Raw genomic sequence first — 22,053 nt, forward strand, 5'->3', positions numbered from 1 at the left:
AACGCTGCGTTCTGGAAGCAGCTGGAAGAGGACCTTCCAGGACACAGACAGCTGGCACTTCTGCCTGCACGTACAAATACCCAGGACAGCCACACAGCCCTGCAGCCAATACTTGCCCAGTTTAAACCCAAGAGCAGCTGCCTCTATGGTTCCTCCTTTCACACCCACATGCTGCAGTCACTCAAGTGCAGTCTTGTGTTACAGATGCCACTGCAGGTCATCAGCCAAGTGCCTGGCTGCATAAAGAGGCCAACTGTCACTAAGGGCTGAGTCAGGACCATCCCAGTACCTAGTAGGGGTAACTCACCCTTACCACACCTGAGGAACATCTGGTCACAGGTTTTTGGTCACAGTAGCAAACAGCTAACCCTAAACCCAACCACGTGTATAAATGTGTTCAACTTCATGCTTAGGGACAAGTCAAGAGGAGACCATTTGGAATGAAGCCTAAGAGGCAACGCCTGTATGAGAGTGAGCCTGAGCTGCAGGGCCTCTCTTCCTGGCCCTGCTTCATTTAGCGGCGCAGAAGTAACACGAACCAGTTTAGGTCCTTTAATCTGTCCAAGACAGGGTGCTGAAGCACAAATGATAAAACATTCTGCGTTTTTACAGCAAAAAAATGCTACAGAAGTTTATAGGAAAAAAAAATATTTTTGTACATGGGTAAAACATTATAAATTCAAGACAACTCACAGACAAGGGGCAAATTCCCACAGCTACCGCTCGGTTCTTAAAAAGTTCACGTGGGCAGGCAAGCAGCCAAGAGGGCCTGCGCTCTCTTCCTTGAAATGAAAACTGCACCTTCCAAGTGGCTCACAGCACTGCTTCGCTTCTTGGAATGTCCTCCAAAGGCTCCGCCAAGATCAAAGGAGAATAAAAACCCCAGGAGTCCTTTCAGATAGTCTCAGAGAGCAGAAGGGGAAAGGAAAAGGGAAGTTTATTCAAACTTTATCTTCTTCCCTTGCGGCTTGTGATCTCCACCTCCTCCTCTGCCTCCTCGGAAGCCACCTCCTCTGCCTAGAATGAAAATGATTAGAAGCAGAGTTACAGGATGTATCCCTGCACAGATACCACTGCTCTTCCAAACCCATTCTGGCACGGAACAGAAAAGAAATGCACACCAAGGGCTCTGTGGTGACACCGCACCACAGTCCCGAGAATGGGTTTGGGTTAGTTTTTGAGCACAACCCCTTGGAAAAGCAGCACTTGTCTTTTCTTACCTCCAAATCCTCTGCCACCGCCTCTCCCACCAAATCCACCTCTTCCTCCTCGGCCGCCTCCTCTGCCGCCACGACCACCAAATCCACCGCCACGCTGGAAGTCACTCTTTGGCTTGGCAAAATCAAGGATCACTTTGTTTCCATCTATCTCTCCATCCTCCATAGCTGCTTTAGCAGCTTTGGCATCTTCTGCAGAGCTGAAGTCCACAAACCCAAACCTAAGAAACAGGTAGAGAAAAGACCATTAAACTCCTTAAGCTGTAGCACCATCTACAGGTACTTCATAGCAATCCCTTCTGCAACCACACAGGGACCAGGACAGCGTTAAGTGTAGAACAGCAGTGCTTTCTCACAGGGGATGGAGCCCCATCGTGAGCTTGCCACTACTGAACAGTTAATATCCTTCTCGTGCGAATCCATAGGCTGCCACAGACTGTTGGCAGGAAGGAGCTCATTGAGAAGTGACCATGCACTGCCCTCTACCAGCAGCTCTGAAGGTGTAAAGCTTCTCTGGTTCCAGACCATTGACTACCCTTCTAAGGATCACCCCCATGAGCATGAGAACCACCCTGCACTGCATAGATCAGTTAAAAGGAGGCTTTCTGGAGCAACTGAACTCATCCCAGGTGGTGTGTAACATACCCTTTAGATGATCCAGTGTCTCTGTCTGTGACTATTCTAGCGCTTATTGAGCCTTCAAATGATTCTCTTAGCGTCTCTTCTGTGGTGTCCTCAGAAAGGCCTCTGACAAACAATGTTTTGCTTTGTTCTGTGGAAAGAATACATTCAGAGATCTTTATACCTGAGCAAGGCAATCATCAGTTTGACATCACAGCCAGCTTGCACTACCAGCTCCTACAACAGCTGACAAGGCTAAGGGGTTCGTTTTCAAGCAACAGCTCAGGCACCCCAACACGTCCTTGAAAACTTCTCAAGAACTGCAGTTAGAGCCTGACATCAAACTAGTTCCACCAGCCAACCTGGTACTGTCAAAACAATGCCTTTTTTACTTAAAAAGGCACTTCCACAGGGACACTAACTGGACAGACACTGCTGGATCAGCACTTGACTATCTAGAGGATTTCGACAATGGTTTCATCAGCATCTCAGATAATCAGTCATCATCTCCAGCACACTCACTTATGATGAGTGTCTTTCACACCACAGGCATGCTTGGCTTTTAAGCAGCCCTAAGTTTGTATAACAGTACACTCCTGCCACAGCTGTCCTGGGATCAAATGATCAAACATGGAGCACTTACGATTAAACCCTCCTCTCGCGTTCATGTTCCCTTTCTGCCATGCTGGTGAGCTGAATTCCAGTCTGATTACTCTGCCTTCAACCTCTGTGTTGTTATAGGAGTTCAATGCTGCTTTGGCATCCTCAACTGTGGGAAATTCTACGAATGCATACCTATGCAGAGAGGAAGATTTCAGTCAGCCTGGAGGCACAAGGGATCCATGGAGCAAAGTCATTTGGGCAGTGGCATCTCAAGAGTCAGGAGAAAGGCAAAACATACCCTTTAGACCTGCCCTGGTTGGTCTGTGGCACCTTGATGGAAGAAGCCTTCGTAAACACTTCCTGGAGAGTCTCTTCTGAAGCAGCGTATGAGAGGTTGTTGACAATTAAGGTCTTTGATTCCTTGTCTCCACCTCCTATGGAGAGAAGTCAGCAATGTAAGTGAAGGTTTGGAGAAGGAAAGCTCTCTTCTAGTCACAAGACCCTCCTATAAGGTGAAAGGAGTTGTTGCCTCCTCCTCACTTCTAGGTGAGCCACAAAGCCAAGTGCAACAACAATGTTTTGGTCACTAGTTTTGTCCCCCCTTGTCAGAAACATGAAATGCTTCAGATGCAGAGGACAACTTAGGCAAAAGGTCAATTCAGCATATCAGTTTTCCTGCCATACCTTAAGTTGCTCTACTCCTAGCAAACTTCTGTAACAAGCCAATTGAAATGCTAAATGCTAGTTGCACACGTTACTGATGGGGTTAAGTACCTTTCTGATGTTCTTGATGGCTCTTCTCCCCAGTGTAGTCAATGACCATGGCACGACCATCAACCTCTGTACCCTGCTTCTCTGCCAGAGCTTTGTTTGCATCAGCTTCCGATTTAAATTCAATATAGGCCATTCTACAGCACAAAAAAAACAACCCACATGAGAAAATGCTTCTTCTCCCAGGGACAAATAAATTCAAGAACTTGGGCTGGGGGTGGGGGAAGTATGAGGAAGAAAAACACTGACAAAATTAACAGGCTTTTAGTACACCTAATACAGCAGGTTCCTCAAGTTCCTTCCTCCTTAAAGGAGACATGAACTTATCAAAATGTGCCAAGAGTTTGAGGAACCATCCCCTCAGCAACATACCCTTTGCTGCTCCCCTCCTTGTTCATGACCATTCGGATTTCTACTGCGTTCTCGAACACTTCTCTCATTTCATCTTCAGTGATGCGGTAGGGCAGGTTCTTCACAAACAGTGTTCTAGCATCTCTCTCTGCAAAGAGAGAAGTTCCTTTCACATTACCTGCTAAAAATTCCTTCTCTAATGCTGCCAGTACACTGAGAACCCACCAGAAAATAAACCCCAAAATGAAACCATTATGGCAGTTAATTAGGCTGCCGTTGTATTTAAGGGCATCAGATTCAGGAAACAGGTTCAAAAGGATCAGGAAGAGCCATCTCTACTCCTCAGCTTCTCAAGGATACATCATTTCATCCTATTTCCAGGTATTGCAGTCTAAACTTGCACATCTGTATGCTAGCACTTGAGAAACTGTATGTGCCCGTTTGAGGCTGTGCCTTTAAGGAAGGGGCACACTGGCTAAATGTCTATGAAATATTTTGGTATTCTAAACGAATTTCATTGGCCAAGTAAGGTGGGAGGTGAGATTGTTAGTCCCAGCGCGGCTGGGCCTTTCTCTCAGTCTTCCTTTCTTCGCTGTCCCTTTCAGCTGGACTGCTTCTGGGCTTCTTGCCAAGAGATAAGAACTAACTAACTAACTCTCCTGTACCAGGCCTCTGTTTTTTTCCTCCCCTGCTAACCATCCTTGTCCTCTTTTCTACCTCTTTGGGGGAGAAGGGAGGTAGGGGGGTGAAGGGGGCACAGGGGGAAGCCCCCTGCTGGGGGTCTGGTTTCTGGTTGAGTTCATTTGCTGTATATTCCTGTATATATTGTAAAATACCTGTATTTGTTGTGTTACATATAATCTGTTTCCTTGTAAAATACACTCTCATTTCTCTGACTGAGTTTTAGCCGCCGTTTCTTTCTCAGTGCGGGGAGGGAAAGCAGAGCCTTTCCTTTCAAACCACCACACAGAGCTCAAACCAGGACTCTGCCTTAAAAGAGCAGAACAGCAACCAGCAGTAAGCCTGCAATAATCCTGCTCCAAGGCCTGATTATGACAGCATTTCTTTGGTGTGGTTTTCAGAGTTATGGGACATACCTTTCTTATTTTCTTTTAGTGTTTCTTTGCTCTTTGCTTTTTCCAGTTTGATTTCCAAACCCATTAGTTTCTTCCCATTCAGCTGGAGAGCTTTGTCCAGATCTTCAGCAGATGAAAAGTCTACGTAGCCAAATCGCCTGAAAGAAGAGTAACCTTATTATTTAAGCTCATTCATTTCTAGCATCAGAGGTCACAAACACAAACCCAGAACTAGAGATAGCCCCACTAGTCAAGTTATACTGCTAATAAATGCTTAACTGGCCTAGATAACCAAACAGCTCTGTGCTTAAGTGGCAGCTCTCCCTTTAAGAAGATGCTGTCTGAAGAAGCTACAAGCCAGGCTATGCAACATTTTCAGTACTGTGCCTCTTCCAGCTTCCACACACTACCAACAACCATCCCAGCATCTCCAAGGGAATCAGCAGCAGTACAGTTGCACCTCTCCAAACAAAATTACTGCCAGGTCAAAATAGTAAGTAGCAAAACCACCGATGAACTCACTTGGAAGTGCCAATTCTGACATCCAAAACTTCAATATTCTTCTTTCCAAAGAAATCTCTGATGCCAGCCTTCAGTTCATCAAACTCCTTGGTGTTGGCCAGATTTCCAATGAAGACAGAGAAAGCTGAAGTAGGTCCTGCCAATTGAAATATATAAAATGTTTGGGGGGGTTTTAAGCCAGGGTGCTTGGGTTTTGGGGTTTTTTAAGAACAGGAATGCAGACTCCGTACAGGTTTAGCACATCAGTTTCTGCTCAAAAGTGACATCACACTTCAGCATTAAGTCCCTTATCATCATCATCTGTGCTGCAAAAATTCCCACAGAGCATCCTGCCCCTTCCCACAGTTGTGTGCCACCCACCAGTCCAGGAAGTGTCCATCACATTAGCACAGTTTGATGAGCCCACATGACCTACCCTCCACTTTCTTTTTCTTGGCCTCTGGTGCACTTTTATTGGCCATTTCTTTCTTCCTCTTTCCAGGTGCTTCCTTGACAGGTTCTGTGATAGAGAATAAACAACACTGAAATAAAAGTACAAAACTACTTTTCCTACACTGGGTCAATACAGGAGCATTAATCTTTACACCAGTGGCACACAAAACCTTCTCCTATCACTAGGACAACTGTTCCTCAGCCCAAAAAGACCATGGCTGGACAAAAATTTTACTCAGGTATCCTTCCTGTTATGAGTAACAGTCTCAAAAACATTAACTCACTTTCATCCTCGCTTTCCTCCTCGGCATCCTCTTCATCCTCCTCCTCCTCTTCATCCTCATCTTCATCCTCATCATCCTCTTCATTATCATCATCTTCAGAGTCTGCCTTGGCTTTCAATGGTGCTGCCTTTGCTGGAGTGGTTTTCTTCACTGGAATAGGGGCTGTGTCCATGGCTTCATCTTCAGACTCTGAAACAAGTTGAGTGCAAGACTTCAGACATGCTCAGGGTTAAGCCCCTTCTGAGACTAAGAAATACTTATTAAGTGTTTTTCATGCCTTAAGTTTGTGTATTCTCAGGAAAGGAGTTTTATAGAAGCTGCCTCTACCTCAAGTTTTATGCATTAAAAAACTATACCCATTCCCCAAAAGCACAAATTAGTTTTACTAGCAACAGGGAAACATCTCGTGGACTATAGCAGCCAGCTAAAATCAGCTGGGCACTAAATGGAGGCACACACATACTCTGCATCACTCCCACTGAGTTATCCCCCTGCCAGCTCCCTAAGAAGCACTTATTAGCTTAAAATCAGTAAATAAATAGGCAGATGTTAAAGAGTCACACACAGTTGTCCTAAATCTTACATACCATCATCTTCTTCCTCATCATCATCCTCCTCATCATCATCCTCCTCCTCCTCTTCAGATTCTTGCTTTGCTATCACAACTGCAGGCTTTTTGGCTGGTACTGCTGCAGGCTTTTTGGCTACAGGCTTCAGAGGCATTGGTGGTTCCTCTTCCACATCTGCACCAACAGTACAGCAAAAGTATTCACCAACACTGCTTGGCCTTCAAAGTTCACTGGTAGGTACTTCAGTGTTTGGGAAAGAATGATCGGGCAACCAGAAGGTGCTTTGGATGCTGCTGTAAAGCAGCTGCAGCCCAAGATCTCCCCAGACTCCACTGATGCCCGCTCTTTCATCCCTGAATCCCCTTCCCAGAATTATTACATTGTCACACTAAACTTTCAGTTCCAAAGGTACTGAAATTCAGGGCCACAACTGGAGCAGCTCTCACAAAGTTATGCAAGAATGGACAAGCTTCAAATGTAACTTACCAGAATCATCTTCATCATTCTCATCATCATCCTCATCTTCTTCATCATCATCATCATCATCTTCATCCTCCTCCTCACTCTCTTCCTTCTTGGCATTCTTTCCATTTTTTGCTCCTTTAGTTAGGACAGCAGCCTTTTTAGGTGATGGAGCAACAACAGCTTTTTTAGCTGGGGTAGCCACAGCCTTCTTGGCCGGTGTAACTGCCTTCTTTGCAGGAGTGATGGCCTTCTTTGCAGGGGTAGCTGCCTTCTTGGCTGGTGTAACTGCTACTTTTTGTTTCTTCTGAGGGATCACCTGAAACACACATTAGTGTAAGACTCACGTTGGCCTTTCAAACTACTATTACTCCAAACATCAGGCAAATATACAAATGCAATCTAAAGTATGTCCTTCCAACAGATGTAGTGTCTGTTGAATGACCTTAATTGCCTATTCTCTTCAATTAGTGAAGTTCAGACACAGCTTTTTAAATGCTTTTAATGGACTACTTATAGAGCATTAAAGCATGCCTGAATTCCTGGGTCCTGAAGCAAACCCGTCTAGTAGTATGAATAGCTTAAAACGTTTAGTACTGCATTTTATTTGTGTGGTAAATCACTCTACTAGAATAATTAACCATCCACTTTTTCACTGGTACTCAGAAACAGGTTTAAGACCCCAGGAGTTCTTCCAAATCTTGGGAGCACAAGCTTACTTAGCTAAGCTAGTTTTCACCACAGTTTTTCTCTCATGAAATCCACTTGATTCTTCAGTCACAGTTAACTTGACAGATGCTATCTATTAATGCCGATTCTGTCACATTCTATGCACACCGACCCCCCCCCCCCTTCTGACACTTCTCATAGCACGTGCATCGCTTTGACTTTTATTTCTAGTCTGATCACCTCTTCTCCGCTGCTCTCATCCAGCTCGGAGGACTCTTCCTCACTTTCCTCGACCATTTTTGGGGGAGGAGCCACTTTTTTCTGTTTCATCTGATTTTTGGGAGTCTGAAAGAGAAAGCGAGCTGTTCGGAGCGGTTTCACTTATGCGGACCGGCAGCAAGCCGCACATTCACACCGCAAGGCACCCACACTCGAGCGCTCCCACTGGGACAATTGTCCCAACCACGTGGCCACCCCGCCTGCCCGCGCGGCGCCCAACAGGCCGGCACAGGCCTGCCGCAGCGCCAGCCCGGGGTGCCGTGTCCGGAAAGAGCGGCGGGGCTGCCCCGCTGCACGGCAGGGAGCTACCGGTGGGCTCCCCGCTCTCCCACGTGTTCGGCCTCCCCAGCGCACCACGCGGCCGCGCGGCGACGTAGCTCCGCCCCCTCCCGGGCTGCGCGCGCTCGCACGCGGCGCGCGCCGACGTGCCCCCCCGCCGCACATCCCCAACCCCCCTCAACTGACACACATACGCGCCCCCACTCTCTCCCTCCTCCCGCCATCGAGCCCCGGTCCGCGCGGGGAGGACGGGACGGGGGAAGGCCTGAAACGGCTCCCACCGACCGCGCGGCCCCTCCCCTCGCCGCCATCTTCACGGTGAGAGAGAGGCCTAAAAACTGTCGCGCGGCCCGAGGAGTCGGCGGCCGGAAGGCGTGCCAGTTTCCTTCCCCACTTCCCCCCTGGTCCCTCGCTATAGCCCACCCCGCCACAGCGGCAGCCGCTTGCTTCCCGCCTGGCGTCCTCACCTTGACGATCTTCACCATGATGGCGGCGGAGGGGCGGCGGCCCAGCTATCACAGGAGAGGGGTGGGCACGTCCGACGAGGGTGGCGGCGAGGAACTGAAAGGGCCCCAGGTGATCGGCGGGAGCGGCGGCAACGTGCTACCGACCCGGACCGGGGACTGAAACGAAAGAGGGAGCACAGGCCCCTTCCGCTGGCTTGCCTAGCCCTCTGCCACGCCACGCCCTCTCCGCCCCCGCTTCAGCCAATCGCCGCGCACGCTGCGCCGCCGAGCCAATCGCTGTCCCCGCCCCTCGAGCCCCTCCGCCAATCTCTGGCCCTTTGCTATCAGCCAACGAGAAGGCGCGTTACACTCGCCGACAAGAGTCACTCTGTGAGGTTGGGGGCGAGCGCGGGGGGGACGCACTGCCCGCCAGGGAAGGATCTGCCTTAGCCAACGAGAGAACGGCGACTCGGCGCCTGCGCCCTGATTGGGCGGCGGGGCCTAGCGGAGGGTGGGCGTGGCCGGGGTCGCGGGAGAGCACGTGGCGATCGCGGGCCATGTGGTGGAGCCGGGCGGGGGGGTATGGGGTCCCGGGGCTGGGAGGAGGATACAGAGGTCCCGGGGTCAGGAGCGAGCCGGGCAGCTGCTGCACGCGGCTCCGGGGTCGGCTTTCCGAGATGGCCCTGCGGCATCTGGGCTGTGGAGGTGGAACTCCGCCTGAGTACACCTCTGCCTTGTTCTTTGGCTTTAGCAGAGGGACGCCTCTGGCAGCCCTCTCTACCCATCCACTTTCCCCCGGCATTCCTTCCCGTACCTTCAGGAAGCACTGAACCTCCTTTGGACAGCTTGAAGAAGCATCTCCAGGAGCTGGTGGCTGTGGAGCTGCTGGGATTTGCATCTGGCACAGGAGCACCCTGCTGCTGCCATCGTTCACTGGCTCTTAGCAGGGAGAAAAGCCGATAACGTTGGGGAAGAGGTAAACCTGTGCTTGCCTGATGAGTGGTTTGCACTTCGTTCACGGAAATAAGACACTGGCTTTGTCCCTATGGAGTTCTACTCAGTCAGGGTAGGAATACCCCTAGGGGAGAGTACAGCACCCCAATTGCTGGTCTGGTGGCAGGGCTGAGTGCTGTCTTGTGTCACACGGTATTCCCCAAGGACCTGAGTGGCCTCTATTGTGGGGGGCTTCCTTACTACCTTATGTGCCTTCCCACTTCAAACTGGGCAGCCAGCCAGCTTCTGGGGGCACCTGCCTCACATACATGACTACACCAGTTTTCCCTTCCAAGGTCTGCTTGAGAGAAGCCCCTAACTTGGGGAGCACAAGATCCGAAGCATCCCTAAATAAAAAGACACAAACCCAAGCTTTCAATGAATGCTGTGCTGCAGGGCCCTGGTGGCTTTGCTCAGTGCCATCTGAAACCAAAGGACAGACAGGCAGTATGCCTAGGATGCCCTAGTACCTCTTTCTCTGCTGCTGGGTGAGGAGAGGCAGTTTACAGGCAGGCAGAGCTGTATCTGAGGGCACTCACTCCTGAAGAGGTGACAGGATCAGCCAGCCTCTCTGGGTGTAAGCAGCCTGCAGAGAGATTGCCACCATCAGCCCAGCAAGTAGACAAGGATGCTATCTGGGGAAAATCCTTGTATAGGGCAGCCAGTCTATACAGGTTTGACAGCTACGTCTCACTCATGTCCCACTGGGGTGCTGCAGGAGCCAACCTCAAGTGCCCTGGGGAAGCAGCAACACAAACAGAGTGGCCCATGGGGATATGGTGTGATAGAGATGGAGGAAGTAGAGGCCTGATAGGAATTTTAAACTGTCTGAAGACATCCTTTTTACCATGCCTATATGTGGTGCAACAAAATTCTGTACTGCCCTTACTCTTACAGCTCTGCTGCCAGCGCTGGGCCTGGCCTTGGTTCCTCTCCATGCTATAAGAGGGCTGATTTGCCATGGGAAAGGGACAACTGTTGCTTCAGCCAGGGGCAGCTTTGTCAGCCAGGACACCGTGTGTCTCTAATAACACAGTGCCAGCAGTGGGATCTGCAAGAGTTTGGGTTGGCAGCAGGCCAGTCTTGGTTCCCAGCCCCGACAGGGGACATCTCCATATGGCCTGTGCTCTGTCTCTTCTCCCAGCAGTGTGCTCAGCACCGGTGGTTTGCGCTTGATGCTGGCACCTCCTAAGCTGCAGCGAGAGCCAGCACTGGGAGGAAGGAGCACAGCACCTGTGTGCAGAGGAGCGAGAGCTGATGCTGCCCACTGTGCTGGGTTAATCCATGCATCACTGCACAGATCCAGATAGGGCCTGAACTTGTCAGCCACTGCTGTGCCAGTAAAGGGCCAGAGATCACAGAATCACAAAATCATTTTGGTTGGAAAAGACCTCTAAGATTATCAAGTCCAAACATCAACCTAACACCACCATGGCCATTAAAACATGTCCTGAAATGCCACATCTGCACATTTTTAACTCTTCCACCACCTCCCTGAGCAGCCTGTTCCAAGGCTTGACCGTAATTTTTTCCTGATATCCAACCTAAACCTCCCATGGTGCAATTTGAGGCCATTTCCTCTTGTTCTATCACTTGATTCTAGGGAGAAGCCACCTCACTACAACCTCCTCTCAGGTAGTTGTAGGGAGCAAGAAGGTCTCCCCTGCGCCTCTTCTCCTCTAGACTAAACAGTCCCAGTTCCCTCACCTGTTCCTCCTAAGACTTGTTCTCCAGACCCTTCACCAGCTTCACTGCCCTTCTCTGGACACACTCCAGCAACTCAGTGTCCTTTTTGTAGTGAGGGAGCCAAAACTGAGCACAGCATTCAAGGTGCAGCCTCAGCAGTGCCAAATACAGAACTACAGGGGCACAGTCTCTTCCCTAGTCCTGCTGGCCACACTATTGCTCTACAGGCCAGGATGGTGTTGGCCTTCTTGGCCACCTGGGCACACTCTGGCTCATGTTCAGTCATCTGTCAGCCAACATTCTGCTGGGCAGCTTTCCAGCCACTGTGCCCCAAGCTTGAGCCTGGGGTTGCTGTGCAGGTCCTGGCCCTTGGCCTTGTTGAATCTCATACAACTGACCTCAGCCCATCGATCCAACCTGTCCAGATCATGCCGCAGAGCCCTCCTGCCTTTGAGCAGATCAACATTCCCACCCAGTTTGGTGTCATCTGCAAACTTACTGAGGGTGCACTAAATCCCCTTGTCCACTGATAAAGATATTTAACAGAACTGGCCCCAAAACTGAGCCCTGCAGAACAGCACTTGTGATTGGCCACCAACTGGATTTAACTCTATTCACCACCACTCTTTGGGCTCAGCCAGCCAGATTTTACCCAGCTGAAGTGTCCACACACCCAAGCCATGGATGCCACAGGGAGGAAGGTATCTGGGGCACTTCAAATGCTGTCATTTGGGCTTGACTCTTGCCTTTATGCCACTTGTGGTCAGAACCTCTGGGCATCCCTAACAGTGGACAGGAGGATGTTGGAGCAGCAGCAAGGCCATCCATTTTCTGGAGACACAGCATGCTGCAAGGGCCAAGGGAATTCTTCAGAGAAGCATCACTGAGTAGTTTGGCCAAAAAAGCAGGTTTAACAGCTCTGTTTGTGAGGGAAATGTATTTTAAGGGGGTTTATGGCTGCCTCTTGTAGCATGTCTGCAGCTGGGAGCATCGATCTAATTCCACAGTTAAAGGGAATTTAGCTGGTTTAACGGAGACCCCAGGAGGGACTTGCCAAGGATTCAGTTTCTGCCACAGCAGAGCCTTGTCCCCTCTGCTTCTCCCCAGCTCTGGGGACACCTTGCCCAGCTGCTGCAGCCCAGGGCCAGGAGGGATCAGGGCAGCGAGAAAAATGCAGCTGGCAAAAAGCCAGGTGAGATGGGTGACCAGCCGAGGGGAACACCTCCCTAGGGAGCACCGTTGAGGGGAGTAAGTGTCCCCAGACGCTCCGTTCAGGCTGTGCCTGGCCGCGGCTGGATGTTTCCACTAGATGGTGCAAAAGGCTGCGACGCCTGTCCCGAGTGGGAGCCCCAGTGGGAGCCGGAAACGTGTCTCCGTCAGGACACCCTTCCCTGCTGCTTCTCTACAGTGAGATCCCAGGACATGGAGGAGTGTCTGAGATGAGTTTGATACCGGACAGAAGCAGCAGCCTCAGGAGAGGCAAAGTTTATCTGTGGCTTGTGCAGGTATCTCCTGCCAGAAAACCATCAGGAACCTCCAACCAACACCTCCCTCACCCCCACTGTGGGTGGTTAGAAGTGGAGGTAAATGAGCTAGAAAAGCCACCACATATGCCCCCAAGTTCCTCAGCCCCAGCCTTGCTTCCCTGGCATCACGCCTCAGCTGCTACATGGTCCAAGCAGTGGTTTGGTGTGGGCATGGCAAAAGTGACAGCAAAAGAACCCAAACAGATTTACCCAGGTGCAGATGCTGCTTAACACCTCTTGAGTCTCCCTGTGACCCACTGGCAAAGCCCCTTCCCCTGCCACCAGTGCCCACCTCAGCCCATCACATTGCTCCCCTGCCCACTGCCTGCTGCCAGCCAGAGCCACCCCAGCAGCTAGCACGGAGCAGTTGGTGCATGGTAACCTAGTGGGGTCAGGTGTACAGGACCTGTCCTCTCTTCCCAGCCACACAGCTCACTTCAGCTGCCTATCCAGGTGGAGAAAACTCTCCCCAGGCCCTGATTAATGCAGAGCATCAAATGAGATGAGTGGTGTGGTATCCTAATTAAGTCTTTTCTTCAGTACCCACCTAGATGTGCTGAGAAGAACCCTTGAGGATGATGACCATGAAGCAGGCACAGGCCTTGCTGTGACAAATTACATTTAACTTGAGTGGCCACACACCAGCCCACATCCTACTCCTTGAAAGGTGCAGCTTGGGACACAGTGGTCTGCAGAGACAGAAGTCAACTGTGCCTGGCAAAGCACAGAATGTTTTCTCTAGGAAGATCCTCTGTGGAGGTGGGATGCTGCAGGGATTGGCCTGGGCTCTTGGAGGAAAACGCACCTCTGCTCCTCAGCAGATGGTGGGTGATAACCCAGAGCTTCCCTCCTGGGTGAGGCTATGCCATTTCCTGGGGTTTGTGACAAGGAAATGTCCTGGTGACTCACACAAGGAATTTTGTACCTGGAGCACTTAGTCTCCCCGTGACCTCCAAGCACTCCTTGAAGCAATCACGCCTCCTACCTTTTCTATTACCAGAAGAAGACAATTCCTCTGTGGTGTCTTTTCTGGCAGCCCAGTTCCTCTCCCTACCACCCCTTGTCTGGAGTGGGCAGCAGGACCTTGCCATCAGCCTGTCAGCCCCTACCAAGACCATGCAGCTACTCAGAGCTTCTGAGCCAGGTGGGACTCCCTCCAGCTCTGCTCAGCAGGAGGAACAAGTGCAGCCATGGAAAAAGCCTGCACAAAGTAGAGAAGTTTAACTGACACAAAGAGGCCTTGCAGCAGACACGAGATAAAGAAGAGAAACCAGGTTAGGGAGATACGGAGCAATTTGGGCAGCAAAAGGGGATCTTGGGAGCACCCTCCTCTCCATCAGGATGGAGAAAGTTGGTGAGATGGGAACATGGAGGTATTTTGTAGCAATACATGCAAATGCTTTTTATAACCACGGGGAAGTCAACTTGGGGAGAAGTTACAGGTGCTCCCAGGCCAGCAGCCAGCACATGTCACCACCTCACACAATTGCACATCTGCCCACCTGGAGACAGCCCACAGGGGGAAGCTCCTCTTTGCACAAGACATTTCTGTGTGTCCATTCGTCTCCCAGAGTCAGCACAATAGGGAACAGGATCCAGACAAGCATCAAGTCCCCTGGGATGACTGTTGAGAGCTTCCAAATCTGTGAGCTGTCCACCCTGTGTCCACCAGGGGCTTTCCCTCAGCTTGGTCTCGTTTTACCTGCTGGAAGCTCCCTCTGCTCACAGGAGTGTGTTTGGCTATTTCCATTTCACAGCAGCTCTCAGGCACAGGGCCAGCAGAAGGCAAACACTCTGCCTGGAACACACAAACCAGGGGAACCCTTTTCTTTTTTCCCCTTCTCAAATGAAAAACTGAATCTTTATTGAGTCCAAACTGGGAAAGTAGGAGTCTCCTAATGCTCCCCCCAGTTTTGTGTCTCTATCCAAGGAAAGGGTGAGCTCAGCTTTGACTTGGAAGCTGCATGTGCCCACCACTCGTTGAAGGCAGTGAGCCACGTGGCACAGTGAACCTGCAGCTTCCCTAAGTCCTTATCTCTAAAACCAGAACACAGCTAAATGCAGCTGGGGAGATCCCACAGAGCATCACTGCTCTTGGGCACCCCTTGCAGCCCCCAGGTACACACACAGGTCCCCACTATAGAATTATAGGGTTGTTTAGATTGGAAAACATCTTTAAGATCACCAGGTCCAACAATAACTCAGCACTGCCAAGGTCACCACTAAATGTTGTCACTAATCACCACATCTACACGCATTTAAAACATCTCCAGAGGTGGTGACTCCACCACTTCCCCAGGCAGCCTCTTCCAGTGCTTGATAGCCTTTTTGGTGAAACTTTTTTCCTAATGCCCAATCTAAACCTTCCCTGGCACAACCTGAAGTTGTTTCCTCTTGTCACATCTCTTGGGAAAAGAGACTGACCCGTACCTTACTACAGTCTCCTTTCAGGCAGTTGTAGAGAGCAAGAAGGTCTCCCCTGTGCCTCTTCTTCACAGCATTCAAGGTGCAGCCTCAACAGTGCCAAATACAGAACTACAGGGGCACGATCTCTTCCCTAGTCCTGCTGGCCACACTATTGCTGCCACAGGCCAGGATGCTGTTGGCCTTCTTGGCCACCTGGGCACACTCTGGCTCATGTTCAGCCATCTGTCAGCCAACATTCCCAGGCCTTTTTCTGCTGGGCAGCTTTCCAGCCACTGTTTCCCAAACCTGTAGCATTGCCTGGGGTTGTTGTGACCCAAGTGCAGGACCCAACACTTTGCCTTGTTGAATGTCATATTGTTGGCCTCAAGCTATCCTCCCTACCTGTCCAGATCAATGTGTTCCAGACTCTGCAAGGGGAGCTGGCAGGTCCCCAGCAGCACAGCCAAGTCAAAACAGCCCTCAGAAACAGGAGCAGGTGCCAGGAAAAAGCGTGCTGGGTGGCTACTTTAGTGGGAAATGGTCTGGTGTTTTCCCTGGGAGCTGCTGTGCCATGCAATTCCAGCAGAAGTTACCCACTGAGCCCCTTCCATGAGGTTTGCAAAGCTCCTGCTCCAGCTCACTGGCACGAGGGACCAGCCACTCCAGGGCTTTCGTGGTTGCATTGGGAGGTCCAGGCCTGTGCCAAAATCATTGGCAACAGTCACTTTGCACTTCACTGTATCTGCAGAACTCAAGTGGCCCAGGCTGATGTTGAGCTGTACAGACCACCCAAGAGCCTGGGGAAGGTCAGAGCTTGGGAGTCAGCAGAGATGCTGAGTGAAGCCAGCTCTCACCCTCAGTCTACCCTGGCCTCACCTCCACAGCAAGCTCCATTAAAAGAAGGTTAAAGATCAGGGCTGGAAATACATCCCCAGCCCACTCTTGGGCTGTTTGTGCCTGGTCCCAGCAGCACATTGGGCTGTTTCACTTACCAGCTTTTGCTGTGGAAATTCCCCCTGGCAGGGTGTGAGTTAAGACCACTGCTTTCAAACTCCCTACAAATCTAGTATGAGACTTGAATGAGACTTGAAGCAATCATTTTCCTCCACTGTGGGTGTTGTCAGCTGTGAAACCTGGTCGTGAACGACCCTCTAGTGTCTCATTAAGCCAGACAATTGTGTAATCATGATATCCTGGGAGGGAGGAGAGAGCATGCTTTCTTGGGGAAAAGTCTTCTTCCTGTCCCTTGCAAGCCATCAGCTCATCTCCTCGCTCAGGAGATGGGAGGGAAAGCTTAAAGCAGGCTGGAAATCACACTGCATTGCTCCTGCTCAGTTTTAATTGTAGAGCAAAGAAAGACGCCCATCGATTCAGCACTCTGGGTAATTAAATGCTTGATGCTATTGACTGTAAAGACATTATAGTTCAGCAGCCCAACACTAATGCATCAGTAATCCCTTCCATCATGGCAAGGAAGCGGCACGAGCTGCTCCTGAGGCAAATGAGAGCTACCTGAGATGGGAGCTCTCAATGGAAACCTTAAAGCCTGAATTAGTGTGGGGACGACCTGCAGGAGCGAAGCAGAGAAGGGCTAGAAGGACCGTGGGGAGGGGGCAGGGAGCCCCTACCCCCAGGGAAACCCCCTCAGCCATGCAACAGATGGGTGGTGGGGATGGGAGTCTGGGCTCCCATTAGCAGCACTGCTCTCAGCACAGTTTTTGGATGTTTTCAGCCATAATATCAGGAAAATAAAATCTGAGCAGAGCAACCCTTTTATAACATGCCATAATCCAAGCATGAGCAGGGCCTGCCCACCTCCTGCTTGGCTCTGTATTCCCAGTAATTAGCTGGCTGCTCTGGCATGTTTATTATGCAGATGATGTGGGGCACAGGGCAGAGCCTGCACTTTGCTTGGGGTTAACTGCATCAAAACATGGCTGAGCAGGCACTGCTCCAAGGTGGACAGGGTGATTTCCTCTCTGGGAAAGGCAGTGGTAACTCTCAGAGCATGGTGTGCCAGTGACTGCTCTGTGCTCCCTGAGAGGAGTCACCTGGTAAAGGATGGAGATTGCTATGGAGGCTGCACAAAATTCCACCAGTGGGGACTTTAGGGCCCAGTGTATGATAGGAATCTCATGTCCCATGGCCAGGCAGGCTGCACAAGGCAAATTTACAGAAGGTGGAAGAAGGAAGTACTCACAGCAGCATGGAGAGAGGAGACCCTTCTCAAGACCATCCTCTGTTAAGTTTCTCCCACCTCCCCCAGAGCAAGGCATTGCCCCCTCCAGCTATGGCATGCTGGCTTAACCCAGCAGCACCCTTGAAACCACTTTGGGGGAGAAGCAGACATGGCCCAAAAAGCCACAAGAGGCACAATATCCATCCAGGCTTTCAAATCCATGTCAGAAACCCCCTGCCCAAGGACAAGGGAAACCATACAGCTCTCCCTGGCCTCCAGCACAAAGACCAGAAGCACTTGCAATTTTCTCTGAGCAAATACAAGTGCAGACCATGCTGTCAAACGCTTATTTGATTTGTTTCTCTGGTGGCTCTGCACAATTTGCCTTCATTACTTTCTCTGTCCCATGACATAGTCCAATAACGTAGCATCTGTCCAATAAGAGGTGCATTAATATGATTTACAAGTAGTTGACACTTTCTGCCTTGCCCAGGAGAACAGACTCCCTGGGTATACTGTTGCCTGGGGGGAAAAATGTTTTTTTTAACTGTTATTCTCAGCAGAATAACCTCCTAGCACTATTTATTGCCTGATTTAACTTCGTGAAGTCACATTTCTCCCAAAGATTTGATTCTCAGCTTGTAGTCCAACCTCTCCACAGAAACCTACTTAAGGAGCCTTGAATGACAAAAAAAACCCCAACCAAAAGGCTGGAAAGAAAGAGAAGGGAAGATGCTCCCCAAAGAAAGCAGGAGAGATGAGCACATCCCAGGATCCCAGGTCCCTCCCTGGACATTGGCTTCGCTGGTAAACTATCTAAAGGCAAACCTTAATGGATCTAAGAGACCATCAAGCTGTTATTCCACTGTCATTAGTGCAGGATTCACACAGTGCTGCATAGCCTAAACCTTCACCCTCTAGGTTTAAAAGGTACATTTAGCACTGAGAGGTGCAGAAATGCAGCAAGCAGGGAGACTCTCACTTTGCTCACTCCTCTTCAGCCCTCTCTCTAGTCATTGCCTCGACCCAAGAGGGTATTTGCATGGGATCATGATCTGCTTTTCTACCTCTGCTTCTACCCTTGCTCTCAGCTGCAGAAAGGAGATCCTCCTCCTCCCACTGCTGAGGCTAGAAAGGAGATCCTCCTCCTGCCACTGCTGAGGCTAGAGCCAAGGCAGCAAACCATGGGGGGCTCAGAGGAGACAGCAGCAACATGCTGGCTCATGGCAAAGCACCCAGCTGTTGTCTCCAAAATCCTTCTCCTGGGCCACAAGCCTGGTTTGCATTTTTGTCTTTTTTTTTTTTTTAATTATTATTTTCATTTTTATGATTTTTTTAAATTGGTTGGTTGGGTTTGGGGTTTGTTTGTTGGGGGGTCTGGGGGGTGGCTGGCGCCAGGCATAGAGCAGCCTCTTGGCTGAGGGAAAAATCATCCAAGAGGATGAGGTGCTGGAGAACGTCCAGAGAAGGGCAATGAAGCTGGTGAAGCATCTAGAGCACAAGTCTTATGAGGAGTGGCTGAGGGAGCTGGGATTGTTTAGCCTGGAGAAAATGAGGCTCAGGGGAGACCTTCTCACTCTCTACAACGCCCTGAAAGGAGGCTGTAGCCAGGTGGGGGCCAGTCTGTTCCCCCAAGCGACAAACAATAGGACAAACAATAGAAACAACCTCAAGCTGTACCAGGGGAGGATTCCAGCACAACTCTGAAACATAGCCCCAAGCTAGCTGCTGTGAAGAAAATTAACTCTACCTCAGCCAAAACCAGCACATAGGGTTAAACTCTTTAGCATCTTCCAGATCCATCTGCATGGGACTAGCAGCAGGCAAAAAAAAGTTATCCTGTTTCCAGGAGGAAAAAAACCTTTAAATGCTTCAGTTGCCACCCTTACTCTGCGCCTGACCAGGTGCAAATGGGTGCTTTCCAGCCCCATTATCACCATTTACTGTTTTCTTTCCTTTAGCTCTTTGCTGCTGCATATTTCATTCACCCACCCACCCACCACACAATCAGTAAAGAACCATTCTCATCCATCTCTTCCAGGGCAGAGAATTGAAGAAGTCCTCACCCAGTCCTTATCTTGCTCTTGGCTTGTGCAGATGATGCTTTTGTGTGGCACTTGGTGCTGTTGTGTTTGGGGCTCATGCCAGATGGACTCACCACCTGCAAGCCAGGATTGCCACAGAAAAACAGAAATGAAACCCAGCTCAAACCATTTGCTTTTCCATCTGTGCAAGGCAGTTGTTTGAATCAGCCTGAGTAGAGAGGTTTGGAGCCAAGGCCTGGATGAGTTTGAACAACTGAAGAGCTGGAGAAAGATGTGGATCTTCCTCTAAGTGGAGCAAAAATCACTTGAAGACACCTGGATGAACAAAGAGCTCTTAAAAGGAGGGGCCCAGACCATGGTGCAAGTACAAGGCAGTACCTGGGAAAAGGCAGCTGGAGCTTGGGGTTGCTAACAGGCTCCTGGGATGGCTGGGGGCTGTAGGTATGGGAGAGAAGAGCAGGGCAGGCAGCAGTGATAGTCTCCCCTGTTCCTCATTAATACAGCAGTGAGACTTCATGGGTCTCCTAAATTATAATGACTTTCTTGCTTGATTTCTTTCTGGTGACAGCAGCAGTGAATTGGTCCCAGCTGTTACAAGCACAAGATGTAAAATTGAAAGTAATTGAACCAAGCTGAGTGTTGGAGGATGGGCTGGGCTGGGCTGGGCTGGGCTGGGCTGGGCTAGGCTGGGCTAGGCTGGGCTGGGCTGGGCTGGGCTGGGCTGGGCTGGGCTAGGCTGGGCTAGGCTGGGCTGGGCTGGGCTAGGCTGGGCTGGGCTGGGCTGGGCTGGGCTGGGCTGGGCTAGGCTGGGCTGGGCTGGGCTGGGCTGGGCTGGGCTGGGCTGGGCTGGGCTAGGCTGGGCTAGGCTGGGCTGGGCTGGGCTGGTGATAACCCAAGGCCAGCAATATAAGGAGTAGTGGGAGATACTAAGAAGAGAGAAGTGGGGCCAAGGCTTATGAAAAGCAGATGACTGCCACAGTGGAGTTTGTCTGGGGAGGGGACACCCATGTGTGTGCTGAGGCCACTGCCATGAGAGAGAGCACCATGTGGTCTGGCCTAGCCAGGAGAGACAGGCATCCTGCAGGGATGCTTTTTGTGCTGGATGTTTTCTGAAAGCACCTTGGACCTGCAAGCCAAAAGTGTCTGGGGGAAAGCAGGTCCTAGTCTACCAATTTCCATAAACCTGCAGCTCCCAGGGATTTCCCCTGAGCCAGGGCACCCCCTGGCCAGGACCTGACCCCAGGAGACAAAGGAGGGCAGTGCTGCTGAGCTTCTGAGCCTGTGCAGGAAAGGGTCAGGCAGCAACTGATTTTTATCAGTCCTTCCTGCAGAGGTGAGGCACAGAACATGAGGAATCCCAAATTTATTTCTGTGGGTTTATTTTCTGCTGCCTTTTGGCAGCACCTGCAGGCAGCTGCCTGTCTGTCAGGGCATGGAGTGGGGCTTGCTTGGGGAAGCTGCTCTGTTCTGTCCCTGCCAAATTCCTGCTGGGGAACTGTGTCCTCCCTTCCTGGCAGCCCCAGGCTTATTCCTGTGTGAAATACAGCTTATGGCATGGCCCCCAGGGCCAGCTAGGACCATCGTGCACATGGTACAATAGCCAGGGGTGGGGAGGGGCTGTCTTACTCTTGATCTCGGCATCATTAATGTGAGACCATCATTACTGCAAGACAGTCACTCTTCCTGCTCAGGAAACATGAGAAGACAGATGTGTTTGGCCCCCAGATGCTTCTCAGACAGTTTTCTCCAATGTGCCACATTAAATAGTCCTGAACTGAGAAGACAAACTCTCTTGGCTGCTGTGATAAGCACAAAGAGCTGCAAACCTCTGTAATTAGAGGCAGCTGCTGCAATAATAGAGACAGATGGGGTCTAGCCCTGATTGTGAGTCCAGTCTTGGGTTTTTACCTGTTTTCATTGCAAAGTCATTTTAGAGGGGGTCAGCCCAGGTACTGCCGGGTACTTTGGGTGCCAGGAGGGATGGGAAGATGCTGTCTGAGCATGGTGGAGTGGAGAAGCAAGGGCTGTTCCCTTCCTGACTTGGTAAAGCAGATTGGGTCCATAGCAGAAGCAAATACCCACAAAAACACATTTGAAGAGGAAAAGCACCTGAGGCACAGGGAGGTGTTTCCCCTTGAGGGACTCCACCAATGCTCTTGGGAACTTGCGCTTGTGTTTTACTATCCTAAATATATACATACATACATCTATATATGTATATGCACACACATAGATACACATAAACACACACACACACATATATATATAACAGATAAAAGCTAGCTTTCTCCAGGGCAGCTTTCTCTCTCCAGTCTTCCTCTTTCTGCTGAGAATGAGAACCAGAGAGTGGTGACCTCTCATCCTCCACATCCCACACAGAGGACAGGAGAGGGCCCCTAGGACACATCTGCTGGGGACCCTAAGCATGGCTTTTGTGAGCTGTGGGCAAGCACTCTGCAGACTGTTGCCCTGCAGTTCAGTTTCAGTGTCTTCTGCTTGCAATCCCCAAACTCAGGAGTCCAGCTCAGGGATGATGTGGGGGCCTTGCACTGAGCTTGATTCACCCCCCAGCCCTGTCAGCAATCGCAGCCAGTTGTTAGCAGTCCTCTGCCATCCATCCAGCTTTAATCCGCTTAC

The 22,053-nt window shown here is 50.6% G+C and overlaps 1 protein-coding gene and 3 non-coding genes across 4 annotated transcripts; all 4 read right to left on the bottom strand.

Moving 5' to 3' along the window:
* Nucleotides 1–536: 536 nt before the first annotated feature.
* Nucleotides 537–8,842, bottom strand: NCL (nucleolin). The gene is made up of 15 exons (XM_054166859.1): nt 8,603–8,842; nt 7,818–7,922; nt 6,933–7,227; nt 6,465–6,620; nt 5,878–6,066; nt 5,577–5,660; nt 5,162–5,297; nt 4,661–4,797; nt 3,585–3,711; nt 3,216–3,349; nt 2,740–2,875; nt 2,482–2,633; nt 1,863–1,989; nt 1,221–1,438; nt 537–1,017 (listed from the first exon to the last, which is right to left on the bottom strand). Exons 1-15 carry the CDS (start codon nt 8,618–8,620, stop codon nt 938–940), a joined length of 2,094 nt encoding a protein of 697 aa, XP_054022834.1. The 5' UTR covers nt 8,621–8,842; the 3' UTR covers nt 537–937.
* Nucleotides 1,547–1,684, bottom strand: LOC128897764 (small nucleolar RNA SNORA75). The gene has a single exon (XR_008462581.1). It is a non-coding gene; the product is annotated as a small nucleolar RNA SNORA75 (small nucleolar RNA).
* Nucleotides 2,274–2,350, bottom strand: LOC128897768 (small nucleolar RNA SNORD20). The gene has a single exon (XR_008462585.1). It is a non-coding gene; the product is annotated as a small nucleolar RNA SNORD20 (small nucleolar RNA).
* Nucleotides 5,399–5,468, bottom strand: LOC128897767 (small nucleolar RNA SNORD82). The gene has a single exon (XR_008462584.1). It is a non-coding gene; the product is annotated as a small nucleolar RNA SNORD82 (small nucleolar RNA).
* Nucleotides 8,843–22,053: the final 13,211 nt, after the last annotated feature.

Source organism: Dryobates pubescens, chromosome 13 (assembly GCF_014839835.1).
Source record: "Dryobates pubescens isolate bDryPub1 chromosome 13, bDryPub1.pri, whole genome shotgun sequence".
Classification (NCBI taxonomy): Eukaryota; Metazoa; Chordata; class Aves; order Piciformes; family Picidae; genus Dryobates; species Dryobates pubescens.

What these genes read in the sequence shown, in the direction of transcription:
- NCL (XM_054166859.1), bottom strand. An exon ending in ATGAGAGCAGCGGAGAAGAG is followed by an intron (nt 7,228 to 7,817) that starts GTGATCAGACTA and finishes TGTGTGTTTCAG; the next exon opens with GTGATCCCTCAGAAGAAACA. An exon ending in CCATCAAGAACATCAGAAAG is followed by an intron (nt 2,876 to 3,215) that starts GTACTTAACCCC and finishes TTCTCTCCATAG; the next exon opens with GAGGTGGAGACAAGGAATCA.